The 27,548-nt window shown below is 39.7% G+C and overlaps 1 protein-coding gene across 2 annotated transcripts in view; it reads right to left on the reverse strand.

The window, feature by feature from the left end:
* Positions 1–4,025: 4,025 nt before the first annotated feature.
* Positions 4,026–27,548, reverse strand: part of PTH2R (parathyroid hormone 2 receptor) — a 477,959-nt gene continuing 454,436 nt past the window's right edge. The window contains exons 11-14 of one of the 2 annotated variants that reach the window (XM_089672855.1): positions 23,451–23,589; positions 13,405–13,446; positions 4,405–4,487; positions 4,026–4,317 (exon numbers count right to left, since the gene is read on the reverse strand). In XM_089672855.1, the coding sequence (XP_089528981.1) occupies positions 4,086–4,317; positions 4,405–4,487; positions 13,405–13,446; positions 23,451–23,589 (496 nt within the window). In that variant the 3' untranslated portion in view covers positions 4,026–4,085. Of the gene's footprint in view, positions 4,488–13,404; positions 13,447–23,450; positions 23,590–27,548 lie in introns of both variants that reach the window. The other variant, XM_089672846.1, reaches the window with a different exon arrangement.

The raw sequence follows: 27,548 nt of genomic DNA on the forward strand, positions 1-27,548 counted from the left end.
AGTATGCCCATCTTATAAAGAATGTGTGACCAATTTTTTTATGTTGTTAAATGTGAACTTAGCCTTTAACCTTTTTTTGGGTCTGGACTATTCACACTACATTGCTAGTTGCTTTGCAGCAACTGTTCCCTGAATAGGGGTTTGTCAAAATATCCTAAAAATAAATTACCCTGAGAGCATAGTAAGGCTATAGTATAGTAAAACAGACCAAACATTAAAGCCACAAAACCACAGCAAAACCGAGGTAGCATTGATGTGCTAGAAAGATGGTAACATGTACGTACACAACCTTGATTTCCACAGAGGCTTCCTGATAGAGAGAGACTATGACAGACATTTAAATCATTCAGACCCAAGGTGGGATGGATGCTTCCTTTTGATCTGGCAACATTGAAAAGATGGGAGTAAACACCCTGAAACATTTCTGCCATTGGAAAAAAATGGTAACTAACACATTAGTTCAAAAGATCTGCAAGAGCTTCATGGAGGTCTGCAAGTCTGTGTGGAGATGAAGGCAGAGTGGACAACATGAAGTGGGGAGGAAGCAGAAAGATAAGCACTAGCTTGTAGCCCTTGGAAACAAAATCTCTTACTCAGTTATTCAAGATACTTGCTAAATGGAATTCTGCAAAGGCCAAAAGATGCCCCCACCCCTTGAAAATTGAGGGCATTCCTTAAAGCAAAAGAGGATTTGTATGAATGTTTAGGGGAATTAGAGGCCCAAGGCTTGTCATTGAACTGGGCCCCTGGCTTGTGTCTGGCCTTAGAGATTGAAGTCTTGGAGTGACAAAAGAAACTCTTCTTACCTTCAGAGTGGGGGTAGCAAGTATTTTTTACACTGATGTTCTGCAGAGCAAAAGCCAAATAGTTACCAAAACATTTGGTAAATTAGATGGTCATTATCGACCAAATTGTCTACACACTAATGTACAGCTGCAGGTGTAAGTTCTAAGTGCTCTAAAAATATAAGGACTGTAAGGATAGCAGCTGCATCCTCTGACATGAATTTAATCTATTCCCCTAGGGCAGTGGTCGGCAAGCCGCGGCTCGCGAGCCACATGCGGCTCTTTACACATTTTAATGCGGCTCTTCTGTGTGCCGGGCGCTCGCTCCCCTCCCCTCCCTCCTCTCCCTCCTCTCGGGCGGCAGCTCCCCTCCCCTCCCTCCTCTCGGGTGGCCGAGGACTCTGCAGCTAGCCCAGCAATGATTGGCCAGTCTCGCTGCCACTCACATCCTGATAGCTAGTGATTGGCTGTCAGGATGTGTGTAGGCGGGGCAGCGTGACGAACGTGAGGGGAGCTAGGCTCCTCTCACAGTCCGCCCTGAAGACCAGAACGGCGCGGGGAGCACGGCGAGAGGAACGCGCGGAGAAAGGTAAGTGAATTGACACAGGAGGGACTTGACTTACTACTTGCTACTTACTTACTACTACTATATGAGGGATGAATTAATATGGGGGATGAATTACTATGGGGGATGAATTACTATATGGGGGATGAATTACTATGGGGGATGCATTACTATATGGGGGATGAATTACTATATGGGGGATGTATTACTATGGGGGATGAATTACTATATGGGGGAGGAATTACTATGGGGGATGAATTACTATGGGGGATGAATTACTATGGGGGATGAATTACTATATGGGGGATGAATTACTATGGGGGATGAATTACTATATGGGGGATGAATTACTATATGGGGGATGAATTACTATATGGGGGATGAATTACTATGGGGGATGAATTACTATATGGGGGATGAATTACTATGGGGGATGAATTACTATGGGGGATGAATTACTATATGGGGGGTGAATTAATATGGGAGATGAATTACTATAGGGGGGATGAATTACTATATGGGGGATGAATTACTATGGGGGATGAATTACTATATGGGGGATGAATTACTATAAAAACTTATTGAAACTAAAAACAGTGTACCATCCTATGTATTTTCAGTTTTAAAAATGTGGCTCTCAAAATAAATTTCAATCGTGGTTTTGGCGAGATTTGGTTCAGTTGAAAAAAAAGGTTGCCCACCACTGCCCTAGGGTTTGGCAGACTAACATCATGGCTATGGCAGGTTGCAAGGCAGGATTTGCTAGTGAAAATAATAATTTGGAAAGTCATTGCAAACGTGTATCACTGAGATCCTGAGATCCTTAAACACTGGTGCATTCTCAATAGGTATAGTCACTTAAGGTGGTATATCACTGGATCTACAGTGAGGACAGCCCAGTTCTTGATAAAGTTCTTCTCAAATTGGTTTTGGTCTATAAAACATGTGCAAGGATTGAATAGTTTGTCAGGAGATTTCCAATCTCCATACAGAACTCCTTAAAATAAGAAGTGTACTGGAAACATTTTGATAAATTTTGGACCTTTCAGAAAACCCAGGTTGGTAACAGCACTGGTAGAAGCTACAGACTGTTCTTACAATTTTAAAGTGTCATGCATCACATCAATAAAAAACAATATAGTATCATTTAAACCTGGGAGTTATGGCAGCTGTCTGCGGCTCTTCAGGGGCAAATGCATTCATCAATGATTGAGACTCTCTGTCAGAGACTCAGAGATCCCTACAGCTGTAAGTGTATCAGACAACAATTCAAGAAGGGAAAATGTATGTATAAAAGTATGCTTTTTATCCTTTGCATTCTGAGTCAGAAATAATAGATTTAATTTGGCCCATAAAATCAAGCACACATGAAAATATTTCCTCCATGGTTAAGGCAGAATAGAGGGCCACACCTGATTCAAACAGGAGACAACAATCCAGGCTGTTGGTGTCAGGCCCTGAGGAAGGACACTGCAGGCTGCCTCAGAAGTGGATCATGAGCTGGAGAGACCAAATGCAGCGGTACTACTCCCCTTACACTTGAGACTGAACATATTACACTAAATACCAGATACAATATAATTGAGAATATCAGGTAAAACCATTGAATACTCATGAACCAGCTGCTGAAAGCAGTAGAGGTTGCATTGCCAGAGGTGACCAGATCCATGCAGGCATCAGCAAAAACTAACAGAGATGGAATGGTATGTCTCCTGCAAATAAGAGCAATGATTGGAAGATGCTACCTCACACTGAAAATGTGGCAATAGAGTAAAGAGTGCACATGTACACCACTCCACCGAGTGATGCATTCGTTATTTCCTCAGTGTCCTTTTTGTAGAAACCAGTTGAAAAAGAAGGTAATAATTATGCTCAATGAATTCAATATATATTGGCCCCAGACACTCAGTCTACATGACCTACTCATTAAGCGTCACAAAAGAGGCTGTGCCTGGAAAGCACTCTTCGGCTAGCTAACACAGTACACAGAGGTCTGATAAGAAGTTCCCGGTGTACATAGGTTTAATCTTCAGTCCTGCATGGTCCAGGTGTGGCTTCTAAAGCTACTGATTACTGATGTGTCAATCTGAAAAGCTGCGTACAGATCTCAGCCCATAAGTAGACAAAATCTTGACTGAAGAAAAATATAAAACTGCTAGTAAATAGTTATAAAGACATCCATCCTTGTAGGACACTAAAAAAAACCTGAAGCATCTCCATAGTGGGAGGGGTTATACCAGACTGACCACTGTTTTTTCTTTAGTTTCCCACTATCCAAATCCTTCTGTGGGATACAGTATAACTCAAGTACCCCTTATTACACTAAAACTTTTTCCCTTAACAAATAAGAAAGAAAAAAGTATTTAAAGAACTGGAAAAAAACATAATAATTTAAAATTAACATTTCAATTCATACTAAAGTGGATTTTGACATATAGTATGTTTTTTTTAAATCTAATATATTATGTTTTACAGAGTCCAGTGATTATCTTTAGCACAAAAGATGTTATGCTACACTTAATAACTTTTTGTCTTCTCCATGATGGACAGAGATGAACAATCAGTCATTTTACTTTAATTGTGCTTAAGATTCAGGCTATTCATTGCATTTTCAATGCAGAATTAAGCTGAAAAGATTTCTACAAATCACATTCTCCTGTTATAAAAAATATATCTTTTACCCGTTTTAGTTTTTTATTTTGTTGGTTGCTCTTAGGAACATCAGTTAACGTTAATTACAGTGTTTCTTCTATTTCATTTCTGTTGTTAACATCTGCTTCTGTACTTATTTGCCTTCGTGGCCTTAATGTTTCTTTTAAGGATATATCATCAACTTGTTTTTCGTCCTCCTCATTGGCCTCTTCCTGGATCCACTGTGGTAAGCAGTCTTGATCTGAGTTACTTCTAACATACCCTGGCAAATTCATGTGTCCATCAACTTGTTTGCTGACACTTCGACTGACTTTGCTGGAGATCAATACCATACGTGAGCTGGTTACCATATGTGATTGGCTGCTAGTGCTGTGCGTCATATTTGTCAAGACAGAGCCGTACCTGAAGTTACCACAGTGTGTTGTGCTTTTCCAGTCAAAAGCAAGATTCCATCTGGTCCATGTTTTCTTAATTTCTGTCTGCACCTGATATTGTAAGAAATTTAACATATTTAGCTTAGTAGTTATAGTTTATAGTTTAAATGACCTGAAGCATATCAAAACCAAAAAACAAAAATGTAATATATCGTGTCTCAATAGTCCTTAGAAGTGGCATTAGTTTTCAGCACGTACAGAAAATATCTATTGAGCTTGCCTGAGATGAAATGTACTTGTCAATTCCTGTGGGCTAAAGAGACAGCAAAAGAACCATATCTTTCTTTTGTAAACTATTTCTACGTAATTCCCTCATCACGAATTGGAGAAACGATGACTTTTCCACAAGTACTGTAACTTTAAATATTTACATGACATTGCAGTCACTTTTGTGAGCTTGTGCAGTGAACAATCAATTGTCATCCAGATCAGTGGTCTCCAAACTGCAGCCCGAGGACCAGATGCGGCCCTTTGCTTGCTTTTAACTGGCCCTTGGGGCACTATTTTGTTCACCGATACCAACAATGGGGCATAATTTTCCCCACTGACACCAATGATGGGGCACAATTCCTCCCCATGACACAGCAATGGAGCCCAATGACCCCACTGATGGGGAACAATTCTTTCCACTGAAATCAATGAAGGGGTACAATTCCTCCCACTGACACCAACAATAGGACCCAATTTCTCCCACTGACACCAATGATGGGGCACAATTCCTCCCAATTACACCAACAATGGGGCCCAATGACTCCACTGATGGGCACAATTCCTCCCAATGACACCAAAGATGGGGCAATATTTTTTCCCCACTGACATCGGAACCTTTTCTACTCCCAATGACCACAGTCCGGCCCCCCTACAGTCTGAAAGACAGTAAACTGGCCCTTTGTCTAGAAAGTTTGAAGACCCCTGATCCAGATCATCCAACATCAATATTGCAACCTGGAAATTTGACATGATCAAATTATGGGAATTTTAAGAGGGACCATTTTAATTTATTTTTAGACATTATATTATACAGCATGCCAGGGACTGGTCCTTGACAAGTGCTATATTTCTTCTGTATTTGGATTATGGTCCCTTTAGGGACAGTAAGGGGTTAATGGACCTTCTGGAAGGGATTATATGCAGATCACTTCACACAGGATGTATGGAGCAGTAGAGTGTGATTTTACTTGTGTTTTATCCATTCAATAAAGGTTACTGCACTGGGAGCAGGTGCATTCTCTTCCTTTTGAAGCAGTAGCAGTTTAAAAGTGAGGCAAGGGTCTGAAAGAACATTTGAGCTGTTGAATTGCTGAACATCTCTCTGTTGGGAATACCAAAAATACCTAGGACTGTGATACCCCCTTCTGTAGGTGAAAGTCTTGAGTTGGTAGGACAATGTTTTATGCTATGTATGTTGTAATACAATTGTACTTTGGTTAATGTGCTGAAGAAAAGCCATGTATAGGGTTATAGGGTGCAGTGCCAAAATATAATATAAAAACAAATCAACAAGTGAAAAAGAAAAAATAAATCACAAAAAAGTAATTCACCATAAGTTCAAGTGAATATATAAGACACTGTCAAATATCATATAATGTAATATAATAAAGTCCCCTGATTAAATCCATGTGTCCATGTATTTCTTCCACCACATAAAGGACAATGGCACCACTGTGTTAATCAGTCACCATCAATGCATACTCACCAACTCCCAAGCTGCATGTATGTAAGCAGAAAACAGTACATATAAAGCTTAAAGACAACAACCTCTATAGGACTTCCTCAGTTACAGAAGCAGAGCAAACCTCCTTTTCAGAAAGCCATCCACACTTAAAGAGTGATGGGTGAAAAAAAGCTCACCAAGCAGAGCCACAAAAGGACTATATAGTGTAATATTTTAACAAAAGGATCAATCTTGCATTACAAAGAAGTTAAATGGCATATAGATATCATATAAAGCTATAAGATTAAAAACACCATATACAGCAAGAAAGCAATAAAACAATAGGAGAGCACTCACTGAGATGGCCGCGGGTCCCGTAAATGGAATCTGAGGCAAGACATCAGCACATAGCTCCACCTCTTTTATTTGTCTAATAAATGAAATAGACCTAGGAAAAATGGCTGCTAAATCTATGAATGAAAGTGGTCTCCGGCAAAATGATGCCCAATGCTGTTTTTCCTGATTCATCTATGAATAATCCAGGACAATTAACAAGCTATTTATGGGACAGGATCCCAGGTTGTTGGCTTTAAGTTTTACATGCACTGTTTGCTGCTTACATACATGCAGCTTGGGAGTTGGTAGGTGTACATTGATGGTGATTGGATAACACTTGGGTTTATTGTGAATTACTTCTTTGTGATTTCTTTTTTCTTTTCACTTTTTGATTTGCTTTTGTATTATATTTTGGCGCTGCACTCTATTAAAGTATACTGTATAATTATAATATAATATAATTTATTATAATTCTTTTACACTTTTTTCTTCTTGTTGGCAATTAGCCAGCAATAGATCACTATAGTAAAGGTCTATTTCTGTACAGATAGGCTGATAAGATTTGCAGATTTGTCCAGGATCCCATACTGACAAGTTTGGTGACATTTCCCATGACATCACTACACTATCGATGCAAACAATACGTTGAAGCATTGTATTTACATTTGTTTCCCCAAAGTACACCTATGGAGTGGTCTTTAGAAGCATTAGAACTCTAGGAGTTAATTTTTTTCATGTAATCTTTCACTGACACATGACAGTTTCAGCCCCCCTCCCCTCACTAGGACCCACAGGAGTCATTATGGGGATTTACTAAAACTGGAGAATGCAAAATCTGGTTTTACTGTCAAATCTTAACTGAACAAGCTGAAGTTAGAAGCTGATTGACTACTATGCACAGCTGCACCAGATTTTGCACTCTCCAGTTTTAGTAAATCTCATATCTCCTGATTCCTAGTACCAACTTAAAATAGTGTTGGGGACTCAAGTGGTTAATCTGTACCCAGCTCTAATTCCCCGACATTCATATGCACTTCTCTTGATACTCAAAATAGAGCTCATACACTTTATGAAAACTCATTTGGATTGATTTATTCAAGGAGCGGATATTGTTCATTTAGAAAAGTGTACATTTTATTTGAAAAATAAATATTTATTTAGTTTAGTAAATTAGATAATGCCATAATAATGTTGAATAACCAATCAGGAAAAAAAAAAACACTGGATTTTTTCTTGCAGAAGATTGGATGATTGATGGGAGAACAGCTTAACCTTTTAAAGTTATTGCTAGGATTTGTGTCACACAGAACTGTACAAGTATATCCCTTTTAAAGTAGAGTGTAAACTGATGAAAGAGTTTAAACTACGCAAAAAAAGTAAAATAAAACTCATAACACTCAACTCAGATATCCACCTACAATTCTCATTTGACATTTTGACATGATACCCTGTAATGTGAATGACAATTTAAACAATGCACAACGTCAAAACCTAATGCTGTAATGTGTTTTCTCAATATGAATACAGCTAAAAATAAGCATTTTTTTTGGCATGCAAGGTATTATCGTGATCACGAAGACCATATTTTCATATTTTTAATTAATTAGCAGAGATATATTACTTTAAAAGAAAAAAATTTTTTATACATATTGATTTATCAATAATTTGTGCTTAAATGTGAGTAGAATGTTTTGATATTCAGTCATGGGAAAAATTAAAGTGACACTAAAGCTTTGTTTAAAAAAAAAAAAGTCTATACTTACCTGCTCTGTGCAGTGGTATTGCGCAGAGCAGCCCCGATCCTCTTCTTTTTGGATTCCCCTCAGTGTTCCTGGCTCCTCCCCTTCGAGCAGTGCCCCCAGGGAAAGCTGTTCGCCCTGGGAGCTTTGCTGCATACGCCAAACTGAGATGCTGCTCTATGCATCCATAAAACACAGAGCCATGGCTCGGCCCCACCCCCCACTCTCTCCTCATTGGCTCACTGTGGCTGAGCCTCTGTCTCAGCCAATGAGGAGGAAGAGTACCCGGACAACAGAGACTATTGAGAACGTTGCTGGATTGGAGGGTGCTCAGGTAAGGATGGGGGGGGGGGTGGGGAGTTGTTGCACACAGAAGATTTTTACTTTCATGCATAGAATACATAAAGGTAAAAATCCTTGAGCCTTTAGAACCATTTTAAGTGCACCGCATGGGACATATTTGAACAGGCAAACATTAAATCTTTATTCAAACAATGTCTATAGATAAAGGTAATATAAATGAATATATCAGTAGATGGAATAGTATAATAGTGTACTGTGGAAAAATTAATTACACCCTCTGCATGACAAGTTGGTATTTCCCTCTTTAGCAGAAACGACTTGTCTGCATTTTGTATAAGGTACGCTACAGATAATGCAATTCTCTCAATCAGTGTTGCAGGGGGAATCCCTCCCGCAGCGCTGTTGTGTTTTCCTGGCAGAGAGCCCTCCCTGCCAGCAGAACACAATGACCATGCTGTGGCTATAGATATGCAATAAATGTGACAGACTTTTTGTGCTGAAGTCAGTCAGTGAATCGACTTCAGCACAACCAGGCTGCCCATGGATGAATCAAACCTTGGCCAGCTCCTGCTGAATTGACTGGGATTCAATCCATCTACTATGGCTGATAAAATGAACTCAGCGGCTAGACTCATCCACCTCACCACGCGCTCCACCTCTGCCACCCCCCTCTGCCTCTCCCTCCGCTGGCTCCAGATTGCCCAACGCATCAAATTTAAACTTCTAACCCTGACCTACAAAGCCGTTCACAACACTGCCCCTGACTACCTCACCAACCTGATCCCCAAGTACCGCCCTACCCGTACCCTTCGCTCCTCACAGGACCTCCTTCTATCCTGCTCCCTGGTCTCCTCCTCCCATGCACGACTGCAAGACTTCTCCAGGTCCTCCCCCATCCTCTGGAACTCACTGCCCCAATCCATCAGACTGTCGCCTTCCCTCCTCACATTCAGGCGCTCCCTCAAAACCCATCTCTTCAGGGAAGCCTACCCCACCCTCACCTAACGGCCATTCTCCCTCTTTCCTCCCACCCCTCATTCCCCTCAGCCACTTCCTACTGTACCACTACCCCCTCCCTCCTAGATTGTAAGCTCGAAAGAGTAGGGCCCTCTTACCCCTCGTACGTTGTTTGTTATTGTTGTACTGTGCTATGTATTGTCCCCCCCCCTATTGTACAGCGCTGAGCAAACCCTTTGGCGCTATATAAACTCGATGTAATAATAATAATAATAATAATAATGGCTGGCCTAACTGCCCACCATTCTCTGACGTGTAAAATCTTTGACCACTTCTCTATGTAAAATTATTTTAGCTGAAAGATTACTGTGGATTTCCTTGCATGAACTGCCTATTTCAAAATGCCCCTACAAAATTTCAATGGGAATCAATTTAGGGCTTTTGATTAGGACAATGCATAATCTTCTATTTCTTCATTTTTGAGTAATTTCTTGGTAGAATTATATTGTGCTTCAGATCATTATCATGTAGATTTACAGTTTAACTTCAACTCCTGGACAGATGGCCTCACATTCTCACCTTTGATGTGATGCATAATGTATAGCTTGATGACTGTGAGGCAGCTAAGGCTCTTTCTTATGAGTACAGAGAAATATGTAGCAGAGCACAGCAACCCTAAAAGAATATTGCATATAAGCTCAACAATTATCAATGTCACTCGCAATATGGATATTTAAGAAAATTTTGGTGCAGATTCCTGCAGGACAGACACAGACAGTGCCCTGTGACCACCAGGGGCTGTGAGACAGAGTAGGTCGCAGTCCATACAGGTGCTTAGTAGGGTAGTGGAAGTGGAGTTCTTACAGTTGTCAGAGGTGGAAAAGTGGCAGTATCCTGTCACGTCCTTCTGGAACAGATATCCTTCTGGTTTGGATAGACACAACTAGGTTTACCGTAACCTCGGATGAGCACCTGTACAGACTGATACCCACTCTGCCTCACAGCCACTGTTGGCTACAGGGCACTCTCAGTGACTACAATTCTGCTGGAAGCTGCACTACACATTAGACTCTTCAATACCCACATTGCAAGTAACTCTGATAATATCTGAGCATATATGCAACAGGTATCTGCAGCCCGCTGTATACTTCTGTAGTCATTTGACTGTGACATCTTTCCTTTTCTACATAGGACTACCTGACCTTCTAAACAATTTGCAATATTCAACTTGTAGCTGCCTGAACACACTGCAATGACATTTTGGGGTGCCTGGAGACTTTTAACATTACATGATCAGTGCTTGGGGTGAAATTTCTTTGGCAGCCAGCCAGCCAGCCCTGGAAAAAGTTTGAAATTTGCACCACTTTATTATTATTATTAGATTATTTTCCTTATTGATTTCAGATAATTTGGTTATTTTTAAGACCCTTGCCGCCAAACGTATAGGTGTGCACAACTTTCTTCTTGAGGGCCTTAGATAGAGCTATTGATCTTGGTATAATGACGCCACTGAAGTCAATAATGGAAGACCCTAATGGCTCAGGTTTAAATAAAACCTTCATACTCCCTAATTAAGGTTCTGATTAATGGCAGTACTTATTTTTTACATATGGCAAATCTGCATTAACTTTAATCTAAGTCATCTAAATCATGAAAATTAATTTTCTGTGTCAATATTATGTGTCATTTGTTCAAGTATGTCACCTTTTTCTGTAGGCACTATTTAAATCAGGATCTGATGTTTGATTGTTCAAATATGTTGAAAAAGTATACAATTTCCATAGGTTGCACTTACTGTTCTACATGACTATTGATTATATAACATAAAAAAAGGGACATTTGAGAATGCTGGACTGCAATGTTACATTTCATGAAAGAAGAAAAAAAAATACATATAAAAACAGCTGCTTCAGATTTTATGATTTATGTCTTTCATTCGCCCACTTTGATTTCCTAGTGCTTGCAATTCAGGTCTACTGTATTATTGGGGAAACAACTTTAACATACCCAAGCAGTCTATCCCTTTGTATTTTGCTTTCATCTATATCTTTAACAATTTTTTCCATGTCATAATTACGCTTTTACCTTTTTTTATGACTTCAAATCCTCAAGGAATTTGCACTGTAAATGTACATTATATGTCAGATTTCTTATTAACAAGTATCTAGTTGATTGCAACCTTGCTATCTTGGCTCCACCACTTTTTCTGCTGTTGTTGCATACAAAAATAATTTTAATGGTTTGTTCTGCAGTTTTCAATAGCAAATTTTAAATTTCTTGGCATATGTAGATACTTATATAAAACAATTTAGCATATAAAATGTTACAGCCTATGATAATGCAGTGCAATTATACTTAAAGCACAGTTTAGCACAGAATAATTTATCCAGGTCAGTCAAGCAAGTTTTTATACTTTTTTTTTCCTTTTTTTCCTCTCTTGTCCCCTGAAACCTATACTTGGATTTTCTGCCATATGTTAGTCTGGTTTTTTTTTAGCTGCAGAAACCTTAGCACACAGGAATAAATATATTAAAGGAAGCATTCCCAGAATCCTTTTAGACATGTTACCTCCTAGTTCACAGCATTTAGTATGTGACCTTTCTATAATACTTTACTAAATCAAATCATGTCTTATACAGTATATATACATATTATTCTATCATACCTTTTGCTTACCACTTTAAAATATTATTTTAACATTTAGATAATAGAAAAAGGTTACGCGTATGAAAAGAAGCCCTTTGTAAGATACACAGTATTTCCTGGAAAACAAGAATAAGATTGGTTAAGGATGATTAGATTTCCGATTTACGTATGTCCCTTCTTGTTTCTTTTTTTTACTTCTGTGCATGTTTGAGGTTGCATGGCCATGTTTTTTTCCTTCTTGGCATATTTACCTGTATCCTTTTGGATTGGTAAGTTTAAAAAGAGGATTTTAAGATAGTAATTATTAAAATTTTCTGTTTATTTGCATGTTATATTAGTATGTTATATTGTAAGAAATGCATTCCTTAAATTGTGTTGTGTAAGAGTACAAATCCTTTGGAAATAAAGTAAAAATTTTATTAAATGAAGAAAGCCCTGTGTTCATATGTTAGGTTGCAGCAATGTGAACAGAGCCTAAGATTTTGGAGGGACAGAGGCAGTTCCTGTCTAAACAGACTGGTGTACCTAAAGTAAATGAGCAGCAGTCTATGGGTGAGAAGACAAGAGGTCTAGTATGGTGACTGATAAAACCAGTTTAGTAGAGAGGCTCAGACTAAACCAATTACTGTATGTCCTAAAGAGGAAATAGACAGAGCCATTCCATAAATAGGGATTAGGCTTAGAGACATTTCTGTTTAGACATGTGCAATTTGTTTTGCTACGCATTGAAATTCGGACAACATGTTCGTTATTCAGAGATTTGGATGTATCTGAATCTCCACATCATAATAGTAATGAATGTCAATGAACTTGAAATAAATTATATGAATTATTCTAACAGCGAATATGATTAAACTAAATGATTGACTTAACAAATCCGAAACAAATTATTTTTTTTTGTCGTGCATATCTCTATTCTCTGTTCAGTTTTTGCTAAACAAACCCTGTAAGCGTGGAACATTGTGTTACAGCTTACTCTTCGGGTAAATAAAAGGGGCCAAAAAAAAATCATAAAATACATTCTGTCTAGTGGACTGAAACCTTGTTAAAGTCTCTATTTGAATGTAAATCTCAGTATATATAATGTTAAGAGCTGAATGTAACATCCACAAAGCAAAATGTTATCATCAAGATTAAAAAAAAATGTTTTATTAGGCTTAGTTTTCAAAACCAAGAGCGCTTTCAGGAAAAAAGTTAAAAAATCTGATATTAAAAATTATTAAAGTCAAAGACAAGGAGAATGTAAAAAATGCCAGCAATCTCTCATTTTATATAACAAGAACAACAGACACCATTGTCTCTCCTCTTTTATACTTTTAAAATGTTGACTTACCTCTCCATTGCAGTAACAATAGATTATTGAAACAAAGAAACCCTGTACAAAAACAAATACTCTATAAATACAAATCAGCATAGAACAGGACTGCAATAAGAAAGTCTATCAACATATTCAAATATAATTGTATTAAATAACGCATATGTACCTGCATATAGATTATGTTTTCCTTTTTATTTCAGTGCCCAGTAAACTGATAAACCCATGAGCTGTAAAGATAACCTGTGTCCAGACTACGCATATTTAAAGAGGAACTTAGAGCAGTATTACATCTAACACGATATATTTATTATATTGGAACTTACCAATTCATATTTGTGATGGCTGCATTGGTTTTATTGCCAAATAGCTGGAAGAGACCAATGGCACATCTATGCACTTGCCTTTTTTTTTACATGGTGTTGCGAAAGAGGGATGGGGAGGACAATCTGAATGGTTACTGTTAAGTTCTGCTTTAAGTATGAACACTCTTACTGATCAGTTTTAAACACAGAGGACTTCTATAATACAATTCTTTACAGTTAACTAGTATACAGACTATGTGCATGAAAATCTGAACATATTGCTACCAAGCAGTAAAAGCACTTTACAACAAGCCCTCATTCAAGTCTGTAGCAGAGACATTGTGGAGAAATTCAGCTTAAAATTTCATAAGAGAGACACTGTGTTTCTAGGAATAACAGAATTTGGAATGTAAAAAAACTAAGAAGTTAACTTATATAGAATTTGTATAGCCATTTGTATACTTGTTTTGTGTGAATACGGCAAAAACAAACACAAATTGGCTCCTGTGCTGATTGAAGGTAGTCGTTGATTTAAAATGGTAAATACCCCATTTGGTCACTAGCTGGTGTAACGATTGTGCACAATAGGTACATGGAAGCTGTAGGTGACAGCCATCTTCTTAAGGTCTCAGTCATTTTGTTTCTCATGAACTATGGAATTTGTAGCTGTAACTTTTAATATACTTCAAAAGAGCATCTTATCTCAATTAGAAATAGTAGAACGCCAGCACACAGACCTTGTCAGAGCTGTAAAACATTAATTGAAGTCTGCAGGATGTCTGTTTCCACGAACTATAAAAAATGCTACAGAGTACCACTTCCCTCTGACAAATCGTAAAATAATGACAAACTCAGTTAAGCCTGTCCCACATGAGGTGTAAGGCAATTAAAGCTCTAGGAACGCATAGCGTGCCATAAAAATATCTCGCTGAGATCTCCACGTATTCCACAACTTAACAAAATCCTTACACAATTCATAAAATGCAACAGGAAGAAAACACATTAATAATATGCATATATTTAAAAAGGGGATATCATACCAAACAAATCAAGGTCATATATGACAGGGTTAGCACAAATGAAAGGGGAAAAAGCAGTCTCCCCCCCCTCCTGGGTGACATCCATCTAAAGTATTCTGTATTTGGTATCCCTGGACACAAATATAATGCTGAACAGTAATCTTCCAGTTTCTAGAATACAACCTGCACATACTGGAAGATATTAATATTAGTATAACACTTTATTAACACTTCATAAAACAGGTGACCTCACAGCCACCACCCCTTAAACCGGATGATTGGTCAGATGGTCTCTGTCAACACCCCTTTGATACAACAGAAAAGAGCATGGCAGGACCTGTTGGGAAGCTCTCGTTTTACAATCAATGAAGGAACATCTGTCAAGTTGAGAGCCAATAACACCTTGCTCATGGACTGACTCTGCTAAAACCAGGACTTTGCAAGTATTCTCCAATTTCACCTCCTTTTTATTTCTCTTTTGCCTTATTCCTTTCTTTATTTCTTTGTAACATCTTTTTCAGTAAATATTTTATTTGCACCACGTTGACCTTTTCAGTATTAAACCCTATTTGGAAAAGTGTCGAAATGGTCTCTAAAGCTTTTAATGCAAACAGAAGAATCCCTATCTCTTGAAGAGTGCTACTGTATATAATAATCCTCTTAATGTATCTGTCTGTGGTGACAGTGTTAGTCACAGACGTTTATGCTAAAATCATAGTTGTTATTGCTAATACTGCGAGTTTCCTCCTTCTCGGTAAAACAGGCAGTGGTGGCTTTTTTAACTACTTGCCAACCGTAGATAGCTGAATGATGGCTACACTGTGGCTGGCCAGTTCTGGGAGGGCGTCATATGACGTCCTCCCAGAACGCACTCTCCTGCGCGCCCCCGGGGGCGCGCACCCGGCGATCTCTGTGATCACTGTGTCCTACGGACACAGCTGATCCCATGATGTGGTAAAAGGCCAATCACAGCAGCCCTTTACCACGTGATCAGCCATGTCTAATGACACGCTGATCACTGGGAAATGCAATTGCCGGTTCTCGGCTGCACTTTCCTCATGCTGTCAGAGCGTGAGGAAAGCACTGGCGAGAACCGGCAGTTGTCAGAGCAGAGATCAGTGCCCTGATGATCGGTGCCCAGCAGTGCCACCCACCAGTTCCACCCACTTGTGCCCAGCAGTGCGACCCACCTGCGCCCAACTGTGCCCAGCAGTGTACCCTCCTATGCCCAGCAGTGCACCCTTCTGTGCCACCCAGCAGTGCCACACACCTGTGCCCAGAAATGCCACCTACCTGTGCCTAGCAGTGCCACCCACCAGTGCCACCCACCTGTGCCCACCAGTGCCACCCACCAGTGCCCATAAGTGCAGCCCAGCAGTGCTGCCAGTCAGTGCCCAGCGGTTGTGCTAGTCAGTGCCCAGCAGTTGCGCCAGTCAATGCCCAGCAGTGCCGCCAGTCAGTTCCCAGCAGCGATGGCAGTCAGTGCCACCTATCAGTGCTGTCTATCAGTGCCACCTATCAGTGCTGCCTATCCGTGCCACCTCATTAGTGCTGCCTATCAGTGCCGCCTATCCGTGCCACCTCATTAGTGCTGTCTATCAGTGCCGTCTATCAGTGCTGCCTATCAGTGCCCATCAGTGCTGCCTCATCAACGCATATCAGTGAAGGAGAAAAATTACCTGTTTGAAAAATTTTATAATAGAAACAAAGAAACTTTTTTTAAAAATTATTTTCACTTTTTTTGTTTATAGCGCAAAAAGTAAAGTGCCCAGCGGCAATTAAATACCACCAAAAGAAAGCTCTATTTGTGAGAAAAAAAATGATAAAAATTTCATATGGGTACAATCTTACATGACAGCGCAATTGTCATTCAAAGTGCGACAGCGCTGAAAGCTGAAAATTGGCCTGGTAAAGAAGGGGGTATCAGTGCCCGGTAGGCAAATGGTTAAAGGGCTAATTGCCAATTAACTTAACCCAGTGATAATTGCTCTCAGGCTGCTGGCACATAGATTGTGGTCCCTTGAGCTGGAAAATCTTTGAGAGCTGAGAGTGACATTGTTATTTACAGTGGGGCAAAAAAGTATTTAGTCAGCCACCAATTGTGCAAGTTCTCCCACTTAAAAAGATGAGAGAGGCCTGTAACTGGCATCATAGGTAGACCTCAACTATGAGAGACAAAATGAGAAAAAAAATCCAGACAGTCACATTGGTTGATTTGGAAAGAATTTATTTGCAAGTTATGGTGGAAAATAAGTATTTGGTCACCTACAAACAAGCAAGATTTCTGGCTCTCACAGACCTGTACCTTCTTCTTTAAGAGGCTCCTCTGTCCTGCACTCATTACCTGTATCAATGGCACCTGTTTGAACTTTTTATCAGTATAAAAGACACCTGTCCACAACCTCAAACACTCACACTCCAAACTCCACTATGGTGAAGACCAAAGAGCTGTGGAAGGATACCAGAAACAAAATTGTAGACCTGCACCAGGCTGGGAAGACTGCATCTGCAATAGGCAAGCAGCTTGGTGTGAACAATTCAACTGTGGGAGCAATAATTAGAAAATGGAAGACATACTAGACCACTGATAATCTCCCTCGATCTGGGGCTCCACGCAAGATCTCACCCCGTGGGGTCAAAATGATCACAAGAACATTGAGCAAAAATCCCAGGACCACACGGGGACCTAGTGAATGACCTGCAGAGAGCTGAGACCAATGTAACAAAGGCTACCATCAGTAACACACTACGCCGCCAGGGACTCAGATTCTGCAGTGCCAGACGTGTCCCCTTGCTTAAGCCAGTACATGTCCGGCCCCATCTGAAGTTTGCTAGAGAGCATTTGGATGATCCAGAAGAGGATTGGGAGAATGTCATATGGTCAGATGAAACCAAAATAGAACTGTTTGGTAGAAATACAACTCGTCGTGTTTGGAGGAGAGAGAATGCTGAGTTGCATCCAAAGAACACCATACCTACTGTGAAGCATGGGGGTGGCAACATCATGCTTTGGGGCTGTTTCTCCGCAAAGGGACCAGGACGACTGATCCATGTACAGGACAGAATGAATGGGGCAATGTATCGTGAGATTTTGAGTGCAAACCTCCTTCCATCAGCAAGGCATTGAAGATGAAACGTGGCTGGGTCTTCCAACATGACAATGATCCCAAACATACCGCCCGGGCAATGAAGGAGTGGCTTCATAAGAAGCATTTCAAGGTCCTGGAGTGGCCTAGCCAGTCTCCAGATCTCAACCCCATAGAAAACCTTTGGAGGGAGTTGAAAGTCCGTATTGCCCAGCGACAGCCCCAAAACATCACTGCTCTAGAGGAGAGCTGCATGTAGGAATGGGCCAACATACCAGCAACAGTGTGTGCCAACCTTGTGAAGACTTACAGGAAACGTCTGACCTCTGTCATTGCCAACAAAGGATATATAACAAAGTATTGAGATGAACTTTTGATATTGACCAAATACTTATTTTCCACCATAATTTGCAAATAAATTCTTTCCAAATCAGCCAATGTGATTGTCTGGATTTTGTTTCTCAATTTGTCTCTCATAATTGAGGTCTACCTATGATGCCAATTACAGGCCTCTCTCATCTTTTTAAGTGCGAGAACTTGCACAATTGGTGGCTGACTAAATACTTTTTTGCCCCACTGTAAGTGACAGTGCAGTGTGAGATTAGCGGGCCCTTTGTCACCAGTTGGTTAGAAGGGCAAGGCTTTGGCAGCGCATTCATTACAGATGGAACTACTTAATATAGGCAATTCCTATGGTTCTCTGTTGTATCTAGTGGCCAAATGCAGTGTTTTCCATTGTATTTCAACAATTTACATTGATTGCATAGAATATAGCCTATTTACATTTCTTTTTTGCCCCCTCACTTTAACTGGGCAAGCTGATTTGTGATTAAGTCAACCCCAAAGTGTTTCTAAGCTGTCAGAAACCAAATGAAGCCAAACTTTAAAATTTATGTTGTGATCTTTGAGGATGAATGACTTTAGAGTGCCTCCTGCTAGAGAGGCCAGGGATAGTTTGTTTTAAAGCTTTTTTTTACTGCCTGTTAAGCTGAGGTTAAACTAAGAAAATCCCTCACAGATTTAGTCATAGAATTTACCTGTAATGAATTATGTCAGACATTGTGCAAGCAGCTGGATCCTTAAGAAATCTTCCCTGCATGAATGCCTGTCCTCTTCCTGTCTCTGAACTTCTGCAGCTGCAACGTTCAAAAATTTCAGGGTTTCAGGCAGAACAGCAGTACAGATGGTCTGATGGAAACATGCCCCATCCTTTCTCCTCCACTGAGAAAAAAAAAACCTTTAAAGTGGAACTTCACTGCATCTCAGCTCCAAAAACCAAAAATGCTATTTAATTCATGTTTAATATTAAAAGCAAACTCAGCCATCCATCCATGTCTCCATGATTTATTTTGCTGAGAAATAATTATGAAAAACACCCCCTAGCATTTCTGGCCCTGGCCATCTTGGGTAAGAGCCGATGATTCATGTAGTATTTACTTCCTGGAATACATCTGCATTTAGCTTAGCATTGCAGGCAGGAGGGTTTTCTTAGCTGAGAAAACCCCTCCTCCCCTCTTTAAGACCCCAAGGATGTATGATGTAATTTGCATAGGTCTAGAAACGCAGAAGTAACTGAAGAAATGTAAAAAAAATGTAAAAAAAAAGTTTAAAACAAGTAAATATGATATACTTTTCTATTTACAAATGCTAGTGCTAATGCCAAGATAAGGATTAAAAATAATTCATGTCAACTGAGAGAGTGATTCTCTGCTTTAATTGATTACACTGCTTGTATCATGCTCTGTGAATGGAGGGAGTGTGATCCGCCACAGGATTCTCTTCTCCATTCACAGATCATGTTGCAGGCAGTGAAATCAATAAACTTAGAGGAAGACGAAAGAGGGGCATGTCCCTGTTGGATAATCTGCACTAAAGACCTGAGCTGTTAACCATTACAGTTCCAGAAATTCAGAGAAAAGAAGAAGGTATCCCTGCAGTGAAGATTTTTCCCAGGATCCAGGTGCCTAAGCAACATGAGACATAATTCATTATAGGTGTGTGATGTGACTAAATCTATAGGGTTTCTTTTAAGCTAAATGTCAAACTTAAAAAAAAATATGTAAATACTTTATTTGTTATATATACAAAGTTGCAGCGCCAGTACCAATCTATGTGAAAAATACAAATATGTGAACTAATATCCAATAATGATAAAAAAGATGAATAATAAATAAAATCCAAAAAAAGAGTGTATATGAAAAGACAAAAAGAGGGCGCACGGGCCTAGTGCATTACCTTTAAAAATGGAATTTATTGATAAAAAGTAAAATACTCACAAAGAAATAAAATCAAATGGAGAGCATGTCACAGGAAATGCAGTGTGGTCCAATGACCCTGAAGGTGGTCTGGTGGGGGACTGCAGACCTCTAGGTAGCTGATGGCTGATGCATTTCGAGGCTGTGCCTCTTCCTCAAAGCCAATGTCTACACAACCTGTGTATTCTCTTAAATGAGGTGTGGACCATGTGATGAGTGAAGATAAGTCCCGCCCATTGGGGGGATGAAACATCAGGGGGGATGGTACATTCACCAAGCATTGTCAGGGGTGGGCCCACATGCCCACAAATGCAGGAGCAACTACACAATAGGTGTGGGTGGATAAGAAAGGATGGTAGGCTAGCATGATGTGTATATATATATATATATATATATATATATATATACAGTGATAATACACATCTGAACACATGGAACAGTATTCATCCATACAGCTGGAATAAGGAAGTTACCACTATATGTTTTAGAGCTGGGAGTGTAGTTGCTCTTCCATTTGTGGACATGTGGGCCCACCCCCGACAATGCTAGGTGCATGTACCGCTGCCCCGACATCTCAGCCAAATGGGCGGGACTTCACTCACCACATGGTCCACAGCCCATTTAAGAGAGGACACAGGTTGTGTAGACATTGGCTCTGAGGAAGAGGTACATCCTTGAAACGTATCAGAAATCAACTGCCTAGAGGTCTACAGTCCCCCACCAGACCACCTTCACGGTGATTGGACCATGCTGCATTTCTTGTGACACACTCTCCATTTGATTTGATTTCTGTATTTTACTTTTTATCAATAAATTCAGTTTTTAAAGGTAATGCACTAGGCCTGTGTGCCCTCATTTTGTCTTTTCATATACAGTTCTATCTGGATTTCCCTGGTCCGTTGAGGGCAGCACAGCTTGCATGTCTTCCATACACATGTGGGGATACTGACATTGTGGAGTCCACTGCCCAGCGTAGGAGCTCAGGCATTTGGTTGCTTTTTTCTTCATACCAAAAAAAAAGAGCGCAATGTCCAACAATAATGTGTGAATCAATGGTGATCAACAATGTAAGGTGACATGTGTGAGGATACATCTGTGACAATCCTCCACCACTATGCACTCACCAGAAGCAAGAAATAAACAGGCTCTGTACAGAAATCCCTCCAAAAGATATAACCTTTCCACTGCAGGAAGTAGATATATGGCCAAATAAAATCCACTGAGACTGGGTTCTATATGGGAATTCCTTAAGATGGATCTCCCTTACATTGGTCAGCAATCAATCCCGATGTAGCAAATCCTAAAAAGAGATCCCAGTTGTCCCTCCTTTGGATCCAAATCCCCCTGTCCTTCTTTCCTCCATAGGTGCCCCTCTTTTTGAACGGATATGTAGACTTGCCTCCAAGCTCCTGGGCTGGGCCTGCTTCCTTCCTCATTTGCTGCCAAAGGAATGAGGAAGGAAGTGGCCCAGCCCATCTGGATTGATCAGTGACATATGTAGGGGAGATCCATCTTAAGGAATACCCATATAGAGCCCAGTCGCAGTGGGTGTTATTTGGCCATATATCTACTTCCTGCAGTGGAAAGGTTACATCTTTTAGAGGGATTTCTGTACAGAGCCTGTTTATTTCTTGCTTCTGGTGAGTGCATAGTGGTGGAGGATTGTCACAGATGTACCTTTCACAGATGTCACCTTACATCGTAGATCACCATTGATTCACACATTATTGTTGGACATTGCACTCTTTTTTTTGGACTTTATTTACTATTCATGTCATATCATTATTTGATATTAGTTCACATATTTGTATTTTTCACATAGATCGATACTAGGGCTGCACCTTTGTATATATGTTTATGCTTCAGTGGAACAGGAGGGTTTGCCACTTTGTGCTAGCTGCTTTTTTATTTTTCTTTGCGCTCACTTTTTGACACTTTATTGGTTATAGTCTGAGCACAGGCACATTTTAAATATTTTTCACAGTAGTAGTATATACAATATTTTACCAGCTTGCATACTAAACCAATTAAATATTATAGAAATATCAGAAAAGCAGCCTATAGCCAAAGAACTGTAAACCTGGCCAGCCCTAACCTAAAATGGAAAGCAATATTGACCAAACATGTCTACCTCTCTGCACCTGTTCTCTGGGATTGATCAGTTGCAATTGATAGTGCTCTATACATGTATGAACATATAAAAAGCTTGTACATGTATGAACATTTATAACTTATAAAGTTTATTTACAATCCTGGGTCCCATAGAAAATCAGATAGCAAATTTAAAATGTTTCATTTATTGTCAAGAAAATAAAATAAATCTAGGTGCATTGAAATTTGACTTATCTCCCTCCAAGAATATTATTGGCAGAGATAAAGTAACGGTATAGAACCAAAATTCTTGACAATCAAAGTACCACAAAAATCAGGAACACTGGAAAGATTGGCTTAACAGTGTGTTAAGAAGTAATACCTAGTGAAACCAATCCTTTAGGTACTAATGCTATCCAAAATTCTGCAACTATCCTAAAATAACAACTGTTTTTTCAATTTACCCCAATATGAATTCCCTTATTCTAGAACAGAAGTCTCCAAACTTTCTAAACAAAGGGCTAGTTTATTATCTTTCAGACATCAGAGGGGCTAGGCTGTGGCCAGTAGGAGTTGAAAATGTCCTGGCATCGATAACAATACCCCTTCTCTGGTGTCAGTGAGAGGAATAGTACCTCATCAATGGTGTCATTGAGAGCAATAATGCCCCCATTATTATTGTCAGTGAGAGGAATAGTGCAGTGTCACTGTCAGGAATAGTACCCCATCAATGGTGTCAGTGGCAGGAATTATGCCCCATTGTTAATGTCAAGGGCCAGATAAAGGCTAGCTAAGGGCAGCATCTGGCCCCCTGGGCAACAGTTTGGAGACCACTGATCAAGAGCAACAAGAATCCTGAGAGCACCTTATTGGGTCACAAAGAGTGTACTTTCTAATCCATGTACTGTGTAACTTCCTCTCTCTGCCTCCTCTATTACCAATCACATTCGAGCTTCCAAAGCAGATTTAAATCTGATTAGTTACTGCTAGATACTTTTTGGTACATATTTTACATCATTATTTCTATATGAGAAAATGATAAGAATCCAGCAGATGGTATGTTTAATAATAGCGTACATGTATTACAAGCAGAAGATGTGGAATCACCAGAATAATGATAGAAGGCATTGGTATGCTGAACAACAATGAATGAAAATGCTGATGTCCTCAGCAGGAAGGCTGATCTCAAAGCTTTATTTTCAATCACAACTGGAGTGTACTTTAGAAATTGTATTTGCGGCAAGGAATTAGAAGTGGATATATCATAAAATGGGCTTATTTTTCTTATCAGTGCAGTACTTTAGGTACCTGAAATGAGTTGAAGAATAGTTCAAAGTGCATCCGAATCTCCCAGGCTAAGCCAGTAAATGTGTGTGGTAAGCACACAAAAACAATATAGTGGACACCGAATACCAGGATAAGCACAAGTGTAGACTTTGCTAACTTCCTGTGAATATAAAAAAAGACAACAAAATGTTGAGGTAGGAACAACATTTTAATACATGAATGCTAGTGTATTTTATTGAACTATGTACCACTTTCCTATTCTAGTGGGGAGGTAGATATCTGGGGCCCCATCATTTTAAAGGGGGCTTTCAGATTCTAATAATTCCTCCCCCCAAGACCACTGGGGCCACCATCCACTGGGCCATGGACGTGGGAAAGAGGCCCTTGTCCCTAATAATAGGGCAAAAAGGTGCTTTGCCAGGGAGAAGCGTGCCTGGCAAAGAACCCACCATGCTGAGAGCATGTAGCTTGGTATGATTCAGAAGGGGGATGTCTTCCTTTCCTGGTCAGCCAGGCTGCATGCCTGGATAAGGGTCTGGTATGGATTTGATTTTTAGGGTTTCCCACATATTATTTTGCTTTTTTAGGCAGTGGCTACTCCTTAAAATCAACACCAGATCATCATCAAGGGTAAGCATCTGGTATGTAGTTTTAAGAGGAACCCCAAATAACATTTCTGTGGGGTCCCCTTTACAATCCATACCAGACACTTATCTATGACTGGGGTCAGGTAGTAATATTACATAACACCTATTTAAGGTGTTAAGTACAGGGGAATATTCTCTGTGCTATATAAGCAATGCTGTTCTACTCTTTAAGTGCAGTCATGCAGAAATGGTTAAAACGAAGCCAACATAGTTATGATTTAAGCCTTCTGGATTCTCTCTCCAGCAAACGCATGAAATAACTGGCAGAACTGAGTAGGTTATTCCCTGGAAATAAATTGAAACAGTTTTCTCTTGGGATTTGTTTCACTGATCTCCTGAAAGCGCTATTCATTTCTTACAAAGACTGAGTTGCATTGCCAGCTATGATTCCCTATTAGCAATGGTTTGTTAACAAGTTAAAAAATACTAATGAGGTGATCCCCAAGTTCTGCCTAAAGATTTACTAGTACTTTTGACAGTAAACGTTAAATTATACCCCTGTGCAAGGAAACAGAGTATATTGCTATAAAGGGAATTTAAAAAAATAGAAAGATAATCTATACCAACTAATAATTAGTAGGACATTATCATAATTGTAATCACGCATTCCTATTTTATCTGTCTTATTGTGGATTTTGTTTCAATTTTCTGTAGTTAAGTAATGCTTCTAATCTGTCAGTAAACCAGGTTTTTTTTTCAATAGGCTTCCATTAGTAATATTAGCTCAGGACAATTTAATTTAATTGAATTTACACATACAATGCGACAATAGTTGCAATATTTAATCTGAAAAGGAATTCCTTCATATGTTTATTGATTGTTTCTACTACCAACAAGGAAATTACACTACAAAAGTAGCAGTAGCTGGCAGTTCATGTTTCTGCAATGGTTACCCTTTTCATGCAGGCAGACAAAGCAAATTTAGCAGGGTTTGTAAAAAAAAATTGAAAACAGCTCTGCCAATGCTGTACATTGGTATGTACAGCACTGTGCAAACGTTTTAGGCAGATATTAAGAAATGCTGTAAAGTAAGAGTGCTTTCAAAAATATATATTTGAATTGCTTATTTTTATCAATTTACAAAATGCAAAGTGAGTGAACAGAAGAAAATCAATCAATATTTGGTGTGACTACCCTTTGGCTTCAAACCAGCATCAATTCTTACACTTTCACACTTTGTACACTTGCACAAAGTCAGGTGTATGATTAATCAAATAGGACAAGCAGGTGCTAATGATCATCAATTTCATATGTTGGTTGAAACACAGTCATTAGCTGAAACAGAAACAGCTGTGTAGAAGGCTTAAAACTGTGTGAGGAACAGCCAAACTCTGCTACTAAGTTGAAGCTGTGGAAGACAGTTTCATGTCACAGGTCATAAATCATGGCAGGACTGGGGTGCAGAAAAATGGCAGCAGAGGCTCTGAACTGATTAGTCAAAATTTGAAATATTTAGCTGTAGCAGGAGATAGTTTGTTCGCTGAAGGGTTGGAGTGTGATAAAATAATGAGCCTTTGCAGGCACCAGTACATACAGCCAATGTCATTAAGAACTATCTTCAATGTAAAAAAGATTAAGGAGCCCTGGAAATGATGGATAGGCCCCCATATAGCCCTGATCTCAACATCATTGAGTCTGTCTGGGATGATATGAAGAGACAAAAAGATATGAGGCAGCCTACATCTATAGAAGTTCTGTGCATAGTTCTCCAAAATGTTTAAAACAGCCTACATGCTGATTTCCTTCCAAAACTCTGTGCAAGTGTACCAAGAAGAATGATGTTTTGACGCATTTTAATACAGTTTAACCCCTTCCCGACGACGTCACACAAATATGCGGCCTCACAGAACTGGGCTTTTTTCAGTGGGGCCACATATTTGCATACCTGTCTTTGTGCTGGGAGCGCGCATCACAGTGCCCTCCCAACACAAAGACCAGGGTGTCACGGAGAGCCCTTGGTCCCATTCCAATGATCAGGGCCCGGGACTCATGATTCCGGGTCACATGATCGCTGTGATATTCTCTGATTGGCTAATGATCAATCACTGTAAAGCCCGCCCCCCTTGGTTGTTTTTCTCTCTGAATGAAGGAGAGAGATACATTGTATTTCTCTATCGCCTTGCAGAGAGAAAAAAAACTGTTTGTAAAAAAAAAATAAGATAAATAAATAATCAAAAAATAAAATAAAATATAAATAAAAAATACCTAGATCAAGGTCTGATCTAGTTCAGTGCCAGGGTTAGTGTTTGGGTCAAGGTCAGGGTCAAAGGTCAGGATTTTTGTTTTTAAATGGTATCAGTGTCAGTGTGTTTTGTTTTAGATTAAAAAAAAACAAAACACAAAATGCACACTATTGTTTCTGGGCTGTAGTACAGGTACAAACAACAAATAACATACACATATATGGTATCGCTGTGAGTGTCTAGAGCTGGAAAATTTATTTTGGGTTCTTTTGTGGTAGGTTATGCTAGTAACAAGAAACACACAGCTAAATTAAAAAAAATATTTTTTTTTTACTATTTTGGGCCAGTTTTCCTTTGATAATAAAAAAACAGGAGCTATCCATTACAATTTACCACCAAATGAAAGCACAATTTGTCCTGAAAAAAAACAAGGTATAATTCACCTGGATGTACAAAGTAGTTGTGATGATATGTACGGTTTTACTACCACATGTCAAAGTAGTAAAATTGTACTTAGGCTTTAAGATTTGTTTTACCCTTAGACGTAAAGGGGTTAAAGGGCAACATTAAAAAAAAACTTCCTAGGGACTGCTTTAAAGGCAAATTTCCCTTGCTGAAAAAATAATAAATGTACATATTTTTGCAGGTAAAAAACTTTTTTTTTTTCACAGAAGCCCACAGAGCATTGCACCCACAATCAGTGGATTGCAGATGCAACGTCAAGCTCATGCAGACAATGCCTACAGCTCTGTGCTCATACCTACAGTATGTATGGGCTGCCAGTTTCAGATATGTAGGAAATGTGAATTGTCCATGAGTGTACAGATCAGCATGCTTTCAGTTTATTTATTTATTTATTTATTTATTTATCGAGTTTATATAGCGCCAAAGGGTTTGCTCAGCGCTGTACAATAGAGGGGGGACAATACATGAAACAGAACAGTAACATCAAACAGCACACAAGGGGTAAGAGGGCCCTACTCTTTCGAGCTTACAATCTAGGAGGGAGGGGGTAGAGGTACAGGAGGAAACGGCTGTGGGGGATGGAGTGGTAGGAGGAGGGAAGGGCAGCGGCTGTTAGGTGAGGGTGGGGTAGGCTTCCCTGAAGAGGTGGGTTTTCAGGGAGCGCCTGAAGGTGAGGAGGGAAGGTGACAGTCTGATGGATTGGGGTAGTGAGTTCCAGAGGATGGGGGAGGACCTGGAGAAGTCTTGCAGTCGTGCGTGGGAGGAGGAGACCAGGGAGCAAGATAGAAGGAGGTCCTGTGAAGAGCGAAGGGTACGGGTAGGGT

The sequence above is a fragment of the Staurois parvus genome, unplaced genomic scaffold, assembly GCF_062004578.1.
Source record: "Staurois parvus isolate SC_StPar_1 unplaced genomic scaffold, SC_StPar_1.0 ptg000011l, whole genome shotgun sequence".
NCBI classification, from domain to species: Eukaryota; Metazoa; Chordata; class Amphibia; order Anura; family Ranidae; genus Staurois; species Staurois parvus.